Raw genomic sequence first — 13370 nt, forward strand, 5'->3', positions numbered from 1 at the left:
TTTTTTCTTTCAAAAACTGAAAGTTTTTCTTTTTTTAAAAAAACAAACTATAATAATACTTTGAAACTTAATTTCATCATTATTAAAATTATACCTACGTACATTACCACATACCCACTAAGACTTGCCCTAATGTGAATGGAATATAAGTGGTCACTCAGAAATGAAATGAAATAAAAGCAGAAGTAGCTATACATAATTATTAGGGGAAGTAATAGTTGACATTGCTCAAGCTTTCCATTCTACCCTATAGTATGAAGAGTAGGCACTGTGAAGAGGAAGAAGGATTTCTATATGTGTACTTTCTTCTTGAAAAACTATTCATAAGTGAGCCTGCTTTTACAATAATTCTTTCCTCATTCACTCCTCACATAAAGCACTCTTTCCTCATATAAAGCACTTTCCTCATTCACTCTTCAAATAAATCAACATCATATGGTGGGCGCAACTGGTGGAGACAGTCGAGTAGCCAATAAAGTTGATCTAGGTCTACATGATTTTATCATTTCTTTTGCTGCCTTCCATCGTAAGTGTAATGATATCCGATGTGTTCTGCATTAAAATCTAACTTCTCCATTCTTATCCTAATACTTTTGAGACTTCCTGTCCCTGATTTTTCCTCCCTATGACATTCATGTGTGCATACAATGCATATTTTTTCACCATTTGTGTTTTACTCCGTTGGAAAGGGTGGTGCCAGAAGTGCACAAGACAGATGTACGTATTTCTTCATAGAACCCCAAAGTCTAAATGTTTGAAAGTAGGTCTGGCTAAACAACTCTACACAGGCTAATATTACCTGCAACTAGATCGGAATCAAAAACATGAAGTAACACTTAAACTCTAAGAGGAAGAACAATGATATTTTGTTTTCATATTCTTATGCATGAAAGCTAATCCCCTTTGATGACCTAAGTTGAGTTAAAAGGAAGCCTTCTATAAATACAGAGACAATGACATATCAACAATAAAAATCTGTTTTTCTATTACAATGATCCCTGCAGAGGACTAGTGTATATTCTTAAAATATAACAACTGTAAACAATAAAAATAAAAACTGATTTCACAACACCATTAAAAGTACCAGTACAGTTCCACCACTAATTATTTTCAACAAACTTCATCTGGATGTTATGTGAATTGCTAAACTTCTACCACTTGAGATTCACGTGTTAACAGATTCAAGAGCCATACATATCCCAAAACACTGATAAAATGATTTTGTATTAAACAAGATGACTAAATATAACAGATATCAATGAACTATTCTGCTTAGGAATTTTTAATTCCTTGATACTGCAAACTTATCTCTTTCCCATCCAATTCCAGTCATGCTTGCACAAATTCCAATAGTTGATAAACTTCTAAAATGTTACCAATCCTTGAAATTTATAAATTAAAAACAAAATCAACCCAGGTTTATATACAACTTCCATTAATGTCTTCTGCTGATACGTTACCAACACGATGAATCTCCAGCTGAAAAGAAATTCTTTACTTTTAAAAGTAATTTCATTAATAATCTTACGATACAATATTATGGTAAAACATATGTATTATGAATAGCATCAACAGATTAAGATTAATTCATATCTGAGAACATTAAATTTTTATTAAAGAATGTTTACAACCCATGTGAACCCTGCATATTCCACACACACTTAATCTGGTGCTGAACAAAGCTATAAGCAACATATTTGTGACTTTTACCGTGTGAAGCTAAGCAACTCCCAAGAAGCAGAAGGGCACAACCTTAATCAATACAGAACTTCATACTTCCACTACCTAAAAAAATTCCAAACTACAAGAGAGAAAGTTTGGACTCCATACAGATTTACTGAGGAAGAAAAGTAAAGGCGTCAATAAGCCTTGTGCCAGAATCTCATCAATGTATTGCAGATAATCAATGACTAGCCTCAATGAGTTGCCTTAAGAATGTTGAAAAGGCAAGTTAGCGAGTGCTCAGTGACAACAGAAATTTAAGCAAACAGGTGAAGGCTTAAAATAAAAGTGGTCGCTCTGAGCGGTACAAGCAGAGAATAGTACAAGAAATGGTAATTATGATGATTATGTGCACTGTACTGGCCAACAGAACAAAGATTAGACTTGGAAAGCATTCTCTCAGAAAAGAGAAAGCTACAGATCCACCAGGATGGGGCGCTTCTTCGGTGGCTTATGAAATGTACCTCCTAAGAGAAAGGAAAGAGAGAGGGTGTTCAGAGCAAAGCCATGCCAAGCTCCCTCTTCTCCAAGAGCCATCCTGCTACTCGATCAAGGCTGTCATTGAAGAGGAGGAAACAACTATTTTGGGAAGCCGAGAAGACTCAACAAATTTATTCCTCATCATAAAGCCAATGCAGGAGAGGTTGAAGGCACTGGGGTGAAAAACGTTGGAAAATTCACCAGAAAATATAAATACTCATGGGTAGCTAAACCTCACTCGTAACTGAGATGGTGCTTCTTCCCCAAACCTTACAGTTTTCATTATAGAAAAGTTTACTTTATGGGCCAGTGACGGATCAAGTATACATGAAATATCAGGGTCCATATCTACATGGGAATGAAGTACACGTATAAAGTGATGATTTCAATATTAAAACAGTCACGCCATTTATCATGAATACTATCATGAAATACATGGACACTAAAAACTCAATTACTTTCGTTCAATTTACACAATTCTTTTACTGCCTTCTTCCTTTATTTCAGCAAACCAATTATAAATTGTATTATGGACTTCTGAAGAATCTAAGAAATCAGAGTTTTATCCTTCCTACCTTGTGGAGTGCCATGCAAAATATTCAAGGTCAGGAGCGGTGCTTTCATTGTCGGAAGTGACAAATATGGCGTATAATGTATTTTCTTCTGGAGAGATCAACTAAGACTTGAGAAGGGGGTATGTCAGGTGGTGGAAAAAGGAGACCACAAGGAGATTGAATGACTTCAACTGTGCCTCAATACTCTCAGCATAATCTCAATGAAAGGAAAAAGTATATGAAGATCAATACTTGAAAGAATACAAAACACAAGATATCGTCTATGTCAAATACTATATTACAACAAAAAAAAATTTACTGTATAAATAGCCAGAGCAATCTTCAATATATCTGCCTAACTTCACATTACGTAATGAAAAAAAATAACTACAGTTGGTACCTTTGCATTTTATTTGGCACTACTATCTCCACATCATTAGGCCTGCTGGGGTCAAGGGTGGATCAAGAGGTTCTTGATAAAACTGTGGTAATTTCTCGGAGTATGAGTTCACTCTCAGACGTACGACTACGGTGATAGTCATCATATCTATCATAGTAAGAACGATAATAGTCGTCATACGCATCATATGGGTCACGAGGACGTTCTTCTGGGGCTCCTCGACTGAAAGAATTAAAGATGTGCAAACAATTTGGTTTTAGGACTATCATATGGTACATTAACACCATTGATTTAGTTATTTGGGTAATATTTTTTAACTGTTTTCCTTAAACAAATTCAAGTTCAAATGAACTTCCTACATATTACCTTGAAAGTTCCACCTTAATTACCTACTAGAATGCTTATAACTGGCTAATTTATGTTCATTTATTTACCTCTTAAATTCTGACACCACCAACCATATTTATAAGTAACGTAAGGACGGGAAAAAAAAAAGCTAATTAACAAGTTCAAAAGAGAAGCACGCCTGTTATAAATAAACAATAAAACATTGTACTCCTGTAATATTCATAGTAATCATCTACGGCCTCCCCACAGAAGGAGACCTTCCTCTTTCATTCTCGTAATGGCTCCTCCTCAAACCCACAGAGGGTGGCATAGGTCCTACACCCATACCTCCTGGACCACCACCACCACCAATTTTGGCAGGCTTCACATCTGTTATAAAAGAATGGCACTACTATTATATTATAGATCTATAAAATTCAAGACTATCCATTAGCAACCTCTCATTTCACTACGCTGTTTTCTTCCTCTATGAAACTAATCAATATTTTCAAAAGCTAAAATAAATAAATTTTAATCTCAAGCAACTTACCAACTCTCTGGCCATTTATATAGGCGGTTGATCCTGCCCGTAAACAGTTCATGGCCTCTTCTTACTTTTGAAAACTTCACAAATCCAAACTTCGTTCTAGTAATTGACACTCCTGGAATAAACAATAATTCATATTCAAATACCCTTAAAATGAATTTAGAAATGAAAATCATAATTAGGATTCTTTAATGGACAAAAAATTAAATTAAGTGATAGAACCTACAATGAAATGATAAAATGTATGAAATATCATCAACTCGTTATACAGAGGAAATTATATACTTGAAACTTACAAAAACCGAGAGAAAGACAGAGAGCGAGAGAGAAAGCATTTCAACCTCAGATCTTAAAAACTAGTGAGGCTAGAGGGCTGCAAATTGGTATGTTGATCATCCACCTTTCAATCATCAAATATACCAAATTGTAGAGCCCTCTAGCCTCAGTACTTTTTTTTTTTTGTTTTTTTTTTTTTTATGCAAGGTTAAAGTTAGCCATAATCATACATCTGGCACCACTATAGGTACCAAAAACACAGGCCACCAAAGGGACATGGCTGAAAGTTTCATGGGCTGTGGCTAAGAGCTTCATACAGCACTACTCTGTACAGAAAACTTGACTGTGCCAAAGAAACTTCTGCCCACTTTTTACTTATTAAATTATTTTCCCCAGTACCCTGCCAAATTCATTTTGAGATACACATTTACATATGCGTTAAAAATGATATTGTCATGATACAATAAAGTTTTATACATACTTACCTGACAGATATATACTTAGCTATAGACTCCGTCGTCTCCGACAGAATTTCAAATTTCGCGGCACACGCTACCGGTAGGTCAGGTGATCTACCGCCCTGCCCTGGGTGGCAGGACTAGGAACCATCCCGTTTTTCTAATCAGAATTCTTCTCTTACCACCTGTCTCCTGCGGGAGGCTGGGTGGGCTATTAATCGTATATATCTGTCAGGTAAAGTATGTATAAAACTTTATTGTATCATGACAATATCATTTTTATACATTTAACTTCCCTGCCAGATATATACTTAGCTGATTAGCACCCATTGGTGGTGGGTAAGAGACAGCTAACTACTGAAATAGACAGGTAAACAACATATGTTGTAGGTATTTATAAACCTTGGTTCCTACCTTATTAGGCTGAAGACTTCGCGGCTACTGCCTTGTAGTCTGCTTAGCCTCAAGAGCCTCAGCGAGATAATATCTATGGCTAAGAGTTCTTGTGGGTCTGCCACTGGGGTCTTATCCACTTACTCGGCAGAGCCTAAAGGCCTTTGTCATTGGGTGCTATTCCACTTACATGACAATACACCTTGTTCAAGGAGCACAAAACCGATCCCGATCACCTGATCCTAACATCCATGTTAGTTCTAAGATTGTAAGGAGTCATCCCCGAACTCCTCACAAACAACCAAAAAACTCGAAACATAATTACACTTTCATTACAAAATTAAGGATCAGTCTTTGCTCCAAGACCCAGTACTGTATCTGCTGATACAAAAGGACCTAGCGAGAAGCACTTCTCATAGGTCACTCTCACGTCCTTCAGATAATGAGATGCAAACACTGAATTGCACCTCCAATATGTAGTCTCGATAATATTCTTCAGAGACATATTCTTTTGGAACGCCAAGACGTTGCTACTGCTCTACTTCATGCGTCTTGACTTTTAGAAGACCGAAGGATTCCTCCGAGCAGTTCTTGTGAGCGTCCGTAATAACGATTCTCACAAAGAAAGCCAAGGCGTTCTTGGACATGAGTCGTTTGGGGTTCTTCACTGCACACCAAAGACCTTGTTGACAAGTTCCCATCTGTCTCTCTCTCTAAATAGAATTTAAGAGCTCCCACTGGACAGAGAGATCTCTATATCTCTCTGCCTACCAGGTTAGATAGGCCTTTACTTCAAAACTTCTGGGTCAAGGTTTTGATGGGTTTTCGTTCTTTGCCAGAAACATTGTCTGGAAAGAACAGATGGCCGCATCTCCTTTGAACCCCACCGTGGAATCCAGAGCGTGTAATTCGTTCGTCCTCTTGGCTGTAGCGAGAGCTACTAGGAACAAGCATTTCCTAGTGACGTCGCGGAAGGACGCCAGATATAAAGGTTCGAATTTGTCCGATGAAAGGAATTTCAGGACCACGTCTAGATTCCAACTAGGTGTTCTAGGAGTAGCTGCTTTCGACGTCTCAAAAGATCTAATTAGATCGTGTAGACCTTGTCGTTAGCAATGTCTAGGCCTCGACTCCTGAAAACCGAAGACAGCATGCTTCGGTATCCTTTTATTGTCGAGACAGATAGTTGTGACTCCTTTCTCAGAAAGAGGAGGAAATCGGCAATATTCACTATAGAGGTACTGGAGGAGGACAGCTTCTGAACCTTACCCCACCTCTTAAAGACTTCCCACTTCGACTGGTATACTCTTCTCGTCGAAGCTCTGCGGGCTCTAGCGATAGAGCCCGCAGCCTCGCGAGAAAAGCCTCTCGCTCTGACAAGTCTTTCGATAGTCGAAAGGCAGTCAGAGCGAGACCTGGGAGGTTGTGATGAAACCTCTCGAAGTGGGGTTGTCTGAGTAGATCGTGTCTGTTTGGAAGCGATCTGGGGAAGTCCACTATCCACTCCAGCACCTCCGTGAACCATTCCTGTGCTGGCCAAAATGGGGCTATGAGTATCAACTTCTTGCTCTTTGAAGCTACAAACTTCCTGAGCACTTCCCCCAGGATTTTGAACGGGGGAAAGGCGTAAGCGTCCACACCCGACCAATCCATAAGAAACGCGTCTATTGTGAAGGCTCTCGGATCCTCTATATCGAGAGCCCAAAGGTCTCTATTCTTTTGGAGAGGAACGTCGCAAAACAGGTCTATGTGAGGTCTCATCTCACAGGGAGACCAGAGACTTCGACACACTTCTTCGGGTGAAGAGTCCATTCTGCGGGAAGGACCTGGTTACTCCTGCTCAGTCTGTCCGCTCTCACATTTTTATTCCTTGAACAAACCTTGTGAGGAGAGTTATGCCTCTTTCTTCCGTCCAGGTTAACAGGTGTTTGTCAACTGATAGAGGGAGAACGAGTGCGTGCCTCCTTGCTTTCTTATGTAAGCCAGAGCCGTGGTGTTGTCTGAGTCGATCTGTATTACACCGTCTCTGACTATCTTCTCGAAGGACTTTAAGGCTAGGTGTATAGCCACAAGTTCCTTGCAACTTGATGTGCCAGGACACCTGTTCCTTTGTCCAGTAGCCTGACACCTCCCTTACTCCCAACTTCGCTCCCATCCCACGACTCCGAAGCGACGGTAAACAACACTTGGTCTGGGTTCTGCAGCAGCAAGCGATAAGCCTTCGTTCTTTTGAAGCTGATGGGATCCACCACCTCAGAAGATCTTTTACTTCTTGTGGGAGTTGGAAGATGTCCGAGTGTTGACCCGTCTTCCAGTTCCACCACCTCTTTGAGGAAAAACTGAAGAGGGCGAAGGTGAAGTCTCCCTAGCGAGAAGAACTTTCCCAATGAGGACAGGGTCCCTAATAGGCTCAGGTAAACCCTCGCTGAGCTGTCCTTTCTCTCTAAGAAGCTTGAGATTCTCGACAAACCTCGAGCGATTCTTTCTTGCGAAGGATATACCCGAAAACCCCCAGAATCCATCTGAATCCCCGGATACCAATTTCTGTGCTAGGGGATCAGTTGTGACTTCTCGAGGTTGACGAGCAACCCTAGCGAATCTATATGTTCATTGTTACTTCCAAGTCCTCCAAGCACTGACTCTTCGACTTGGCCTGATCAGCCAGTCGTCCAAGTAGAGGGAGATGTTTATCTCTCTAGGTGAAGCCATCTTGCACATTCGCCATCAGGTTGGTGAATACTTGTGGGGCTGTAGACAGCCCGAAGCACAGAGCTCTGAATTGAAAGATCTTGTCTCCTATCGCAAAGCGAAGATATTTCTTTGACTGATGGTGAATGGGAACGTGGAAATAGGCGTCTTGCCGGTCCAGAGAGACCATCCAATCTCTGGGCGAAGCGCCGATATGACAGAGGCGGATGTTTCCATACGAAACTTCTTTTCTGTTACGAAGCGATTCAGAGCGCTTACGTCCAGAACTGGCCTCCACCCCCCCACCCCCCCGATGCCTTTGGTACTAGAAAAAGGCGATTGTAAAATCCCGGGGAGTGTGGATCTTGTACCAGTTCGATGGCCTCTTTTTCCCACATTTTCTCCACCATCTGAAGGAGAGTCTTTCGCATTAACGTGTCTCTGTACCTCGCTGACAGTTCCCGAGGCGTAGATGTTTAGGGGCTGTTTGCGTCGTCGAAGGGATTACTATCCCTTCTTCAGGACCGACACTGACCAATGGTCGGCTCCCCTTTATTCCCATACTCCTGCAAAAATTCAGGAGTCTGGCGCCCCACTGGTGCTTGGAGGAGCAACAAGTCCCTTCGATCTCTTGCTCCACGAAAGGGCTGCTGCGTAGGACGAGGTTCCTTCTGAACCGTCTCCACTACCGGTCGTCCTTCTTGGACGTTTGAGTAAGCAGGTCTTGTGTCGCCTTCTCATTTAGTGAGCGAGATATATCCTTGACTAACTGAGAAGGAAACAGATGATCAGATAGCGGGGCGAACAGTAAGGCAGTCCTCTGGCTCGGAGAAACCCCTTTCGATAAAAGGGAACCATACACTGATCTCTTTTTCAGGAGACCAGCACCGAAAAGTGAAAGCCATTTCACCAGAAACCGTCCTGTACTGCCTGTCCATGCAGGACAGCACGCTATGGAGAATTTCTGGTTTCTCCCATAAACTCCGGATCCTTAGATTTGTTGGCCAGAACTCCGAGCGACCAATCCAGAAAATTGAACTCCTCTAAAGTGACAAAAGTCCCTTTAGCAAGTGGTTCAACTCTGAAGTGCTCCACGTCGCTCTGACCGATCCTAAGGAGTGACGTCTAGAGGCCTCCACTAACATGGCAAAGTCGGCATCTGCAGAGGCGGGTAAGAAAGAACCACCCTAGTCTCTCCTGTCCCATACCAAATACCTCTCTTCCGTGCAATCTGAAGGAGGCCTGCAGAATACCGTCTTTCCTAACTCCTTCTTCTTGTCCATCCAAGAATCTAAAGAATGGAGTGCCTTCTTCATTGACATCGCAGGCTTCATTTCCAAGAAGGCCGACGATTTTGCCGTAGCTGAGCTCGAAAAGAGCGAACACGAGGAGAGGAGGAGCGCTGCAGGACTAAAAGAATCTCCAAACTCTTGTAGAAGTAAAGAGGCCAAGACTTTGTAACTAGAAAGTCCTTCATTAGCAGGAGGATCGTCGTCAGACAACTCGTCTAACCCTCGATCCGACAAAGGAGAACGTTCCCGTTTTGAGGAAGAGTCCTTCCAAGACCTCCTATGTTCTGAGGAGGAGCTCCCATTTGGCGAAGAGTCATAACCTCCAGGACCGAGTCCCCGACTCTTGACTCCTGGCTCTTGACTCTTGCCTCCTGACTCCTGCCTCCTGGCTCCTGACTCTTGCCTCCTGACTCCTGACTCCTGCCTCCTGACTCCGGACTCCTGCCTCCTGACTCCGGACTCCGGACTCCTGGCTCCTGCCTCTTGACTCCTGCCTCCTGGCTCCTGGCTCCTGCCTCTTGCCTCCTGGCTCTTGCCTCCTGGCTCTTGCCTCCTGGCTCTTGCCTCCTGGCTCTTGCCTCCTGGCTCTTGCCTCCTGGCTCTTGCCTCCTGGCTCTTGCCTCCTGGCTCTTGCCTCCTGGCTCTAGCCTCCTGGCTCTTGCCTCTTGCCTAGATGCCTCCACACTCTTGGCTCTTGGCTCCTGCCTCCTGGTTGACTCCTCACTCCTGGCTCTTGGCTCCTGCCTCCTGGGTGACTCCTCACTCCTGGCCGGTGCCAGACGTCTGATTGTTTCATCCAGGTTCGTACAGGAAACCTAACCTCGGGTAGGAGTATCGATCCTGGAGGTAGATACCTCCATACGTCTGGAGGATCTTTTAATAGGAAGGGAAGTGTCTTTCCTTCTAGGAGGCTCCCTTTGACAGGACTCCTACAAATGACGAAATCTGCTCCTGCATCGCCATCATGAACCTCTTTGTAGCCTCCTCTTTATCCTCTTCGGGAGGAGGGGAAGGAGGAGGGAAGGGGGGAGTCCATAGCCTCCACGCCCCTCCCTGCCTCCTTCTCACTGGTTGGAAGAATGGCTCTTCTTCGCCTTCTAACTCCCGATGGAGACTCCTCGGGAAGTTTCCAGGGCTCGAGTCAATAGTCGGCGCCCCTGCCAAACTCCTCTTGAGAGGCCGAGGATCGATCGGAATCTCTCCAATCACGTCTCGGTGATGAAGATCCCGACGACGAGAAACACTCACGTAGGGACGCTTTTACAAATAGGCTGTCCTTGGCAGTCCTGGGGTGTCACAGGGGAAAACCGCCGAAGGGACACCTGATCGGTGGGATTCTCCCACAACCTCCTTTTCGGGCTTTCGACATTCCTTCTCCTCTGGGCATGTGAGCTTGGAAGAGGTCTAGACCTAGGAGCGTTGCTGAGCCGACCAGATGCCCCCTCACTCCCACTGGGGACACTTATATCACTGTCTAATGACAATCACTAGCCTTACCTTGTATGTCAGCCATTGTTTTTCCATTATTTTGAAGGCTGCTTTTAGATCCGCAAGATCTTCGCTGGATCTACAGGGTCTGCAATAGGAGAATGGGGCTGCAATGGAAGGAGAAGTAGCAATACTTTACCCTTGGGGAAGATCCCACGCTTGGAATTAGTTCGATCTAGAAACTACTTAAACTTCTATGAGAAACCTTCCTCGCTCTTTCTTTCTTTCTAACTTTTTTAAAATAATTATTTAGATACTTTCCATTCGTCTCACTTAAGTTGCTCACATTCTTTACAAGTATTAGTAAAAGAACATTCATAATCATCCCTGCACCTCTTGATACCGTGTGAGGGTCTACCGAAGCTTTCGGCAACCTCACTTATAGCCTACATTCACACAACGTCTCACAACATACCAGAGTCAGACGTATTTAAAGAAAAATCCAAAATCAGTCCCACAAAAAACATTCCAACAAAAGCGTATGCCAATCCAACATCCAGATACATCACCAAAAGTGCGGTCAAGAAGATCAAATTGCCGGTGAAAAAGAAAAACTAATCGAGAGGAACCAACAACAATGTTGATGGTCGGCGACAGAAGAATTCTGATTTAGAAACGGGGATGGTTCCTAGTCCTGCCACCCAGGCAGGGCGGTAGATCACCTGACCTACCGGGTAGCGTGTGCCGCGAAATTTGAAAATTCTGTCGGAGACGACGTAGTCTATGCTAGTCTATATCTGGCAGGGAAGTTAAATGTAATTAAAATCTTCCTCTCTTTGCATGGCATTTTTCTTGTAGTAGATAGCTCATTAAAGAGACTGCTTTTGTTTCTGATTCCTGGTATAAAGCCAATGTACAATGAACAATTTAATTTTTCTCAGCCTTTCCTTCAGTACTCTCCCCATATTTTCATAACTATGCTTCATATTATCACGCTGTAATTTCTACACATTGCAAAGCATCCTCTTTTGTGTATATGAACCGCTCTTTTCCCAATTTTGGTTCTCCCCCTTCCTCCCATCTAATATGATATTTGGTATGATACAATAAAGTTTTATACATACTTACCTGGCAGATATATACATAGCATTATACTCCGTCGTCCCCGACAGAAATTCGAATTTCGCGCACACGCAGCAGGTAGGTCAGTGATCTACCCCCTCCCCTCCGCTGGGTGGCGGGAATAGGAACCATACCCGTTTTCTAAATTCATATTTTTCTTCCAGCTGTCCCTCCCTGAGGGAGGCTGGGTGGGCCATTTAATTGTATATATCTGCCAGGGAAATAGTATGTATAAAACTTTTATTGTATCATACCCAATAATCATATTTAGATGGAGGAAGGGGAGAACCAAAATTGGAAAAGAGCGGTTCATATCACAAAGAGGATGCTTTGCAATGTAGAAATTACAGCGAAGTGATATATGGAAGCATAGTATCATAACTATCATTTTTATACATTCAACTTTCCCTCAGATATATACATAGCTGATTGCACCCAATTGGTGGAGGGTAAAAGACAGCTATTACTGAATATACAGGTAAACACCATACGTTGTAGGTAAATATTCATAAATAAACCTGGTTTCCTATGTGTTTTAGACGGAAGGGGTTCGACTTCCTAGCTATTGCTAGTAGTCTGCTTCGTCCTCAAGAGCCTCAGCGAGATGTGGACCTATTGGGCTAAGAGTTCTCTTGTAGATCGTCAATGGGGTCTTATCCACTACTTGACAGAATCTAGTGGTCATTTGTCAATGGGGTCTTATCCACTTACATGACATACACCATGCCCTATTGGCATAATTTAAGGAGCACAAAACACCGATCCCGATCACCTGATCCTAACACGAGGGTTTTGTGCTTAATTTGAAAAGAGCTATCCCCAAACTCATTTCAAAAATAAACCCAGAAAAATAATACACTTATGTTAAAAAAAATTAAAAATAAAAAAAAATCACATAGTTAAGGATCATGTCGTCTCCTATCCCCAGCAACGCATCCGTGGGACACGTATAACAAAGATGAGAAGGATCTCTCATAGGCCCACTGATCTCCTCGTGCAAAGAGGAGTCAAAACACAGAGTTGCATCTCCCGTTATTACAGCTAATATGTCTCTCACGACATATTGTTATGGAAAGAACAGAATTGTTAAAAGCCCCCGCACTTCAAGCGCTTTTTATTCTTAGCTGTTTGAAGGAATCATCGAGTTACTCAAGAAGTGCTTTAGAGATTCCACTGTTCCAAAGAAGACCAGGGCTTTCTTTGAATAGAACTCTTCTGGATGAAGCCCAGAGTCCTGCTTGCGCCTGGCTGGCGCTTCGCGCCTGCCTGGCGCCTCGCGCCTGCCCTGGCGTCTCGCGCCTGCCTGGCGCCTGGCTGTCGAAAAACCGCGCCATGGCTGGCGGCCTCGCGTCTGGCTGGCTCCTCGCGCCTGGCTGACTTCTCCCCACTTGCTGAGATTCGAGCTTGTTAAGAGTCTCGATGAAAACTGCAATGTCCACCTTGGACCCAATTTATTTGCCTGATTTATTTCGCCTCTAGCGCATCTGCGCCAGATGGAGGCCTACTCCTTCTCCTCATCAGACAATGACAGTGTTTTATTTGGACTGTCTTGCTCTGGCGTCTTTACGCTGTTTGGCATTTGGCGCCTGATTGGCGCTACATTGTCCGAAAGTCTGAACATCCATAATCGTTTTATCAGGAGAATGGAAAAGGTGGACGAAATTCTTTCACTTTGAGCTTTAT

The 13370-nt window shown here is 43.0% G+C and overlaps 1 protein-coding gene across 1 annotated transcript in view; it reads right to left on the minus strand.

The window, feature by feature from the left end:
* Nucleotides 1-3720: 3720 nt before the first annotated feature.
* The window catches only part of LOC135214930 (RNA-binding Raly-like protein), an 81041-nt gene continuing 71391 nt past the window's right edge, over nucleotides 3721-13370 (minus strand). Inside the window, exons 4-5 of the mRNA XM_064249419.1 lie at nucleotides 4034-4145; nucleotides 3721-3873 (exon numbers count right to left, since the gene is read on the minus strand). Of these exons, the coding sequence (XP_064105489.1) occupies nucleotide 3873; nucleotides 4034-4145 (113 nt within the window). The 3' untranslated portion in view covers nucleotides 3721-3872. The remainder of the gene's footprint in view (nucleotides 3874-4033; nucleotides 4146-13370) is intronic.

This window comes from Macrobrachium nipponense, chromosome 46 (assembly GCF_015104395.2).
Source record: "Macrobrachium nipponense isolate FS-2020 chromosome 46, ASM1510439v2, whole genome shotgun sequence".
In the NCBI taxonomy this organism is placed as follows: domain Eukaryota; kingdom Metazoa; phylum Arthropoda; class Malacostraca; order Decapoda; family Palaemonidae; genus Macrobrachium; species Macrobrachium nipponense.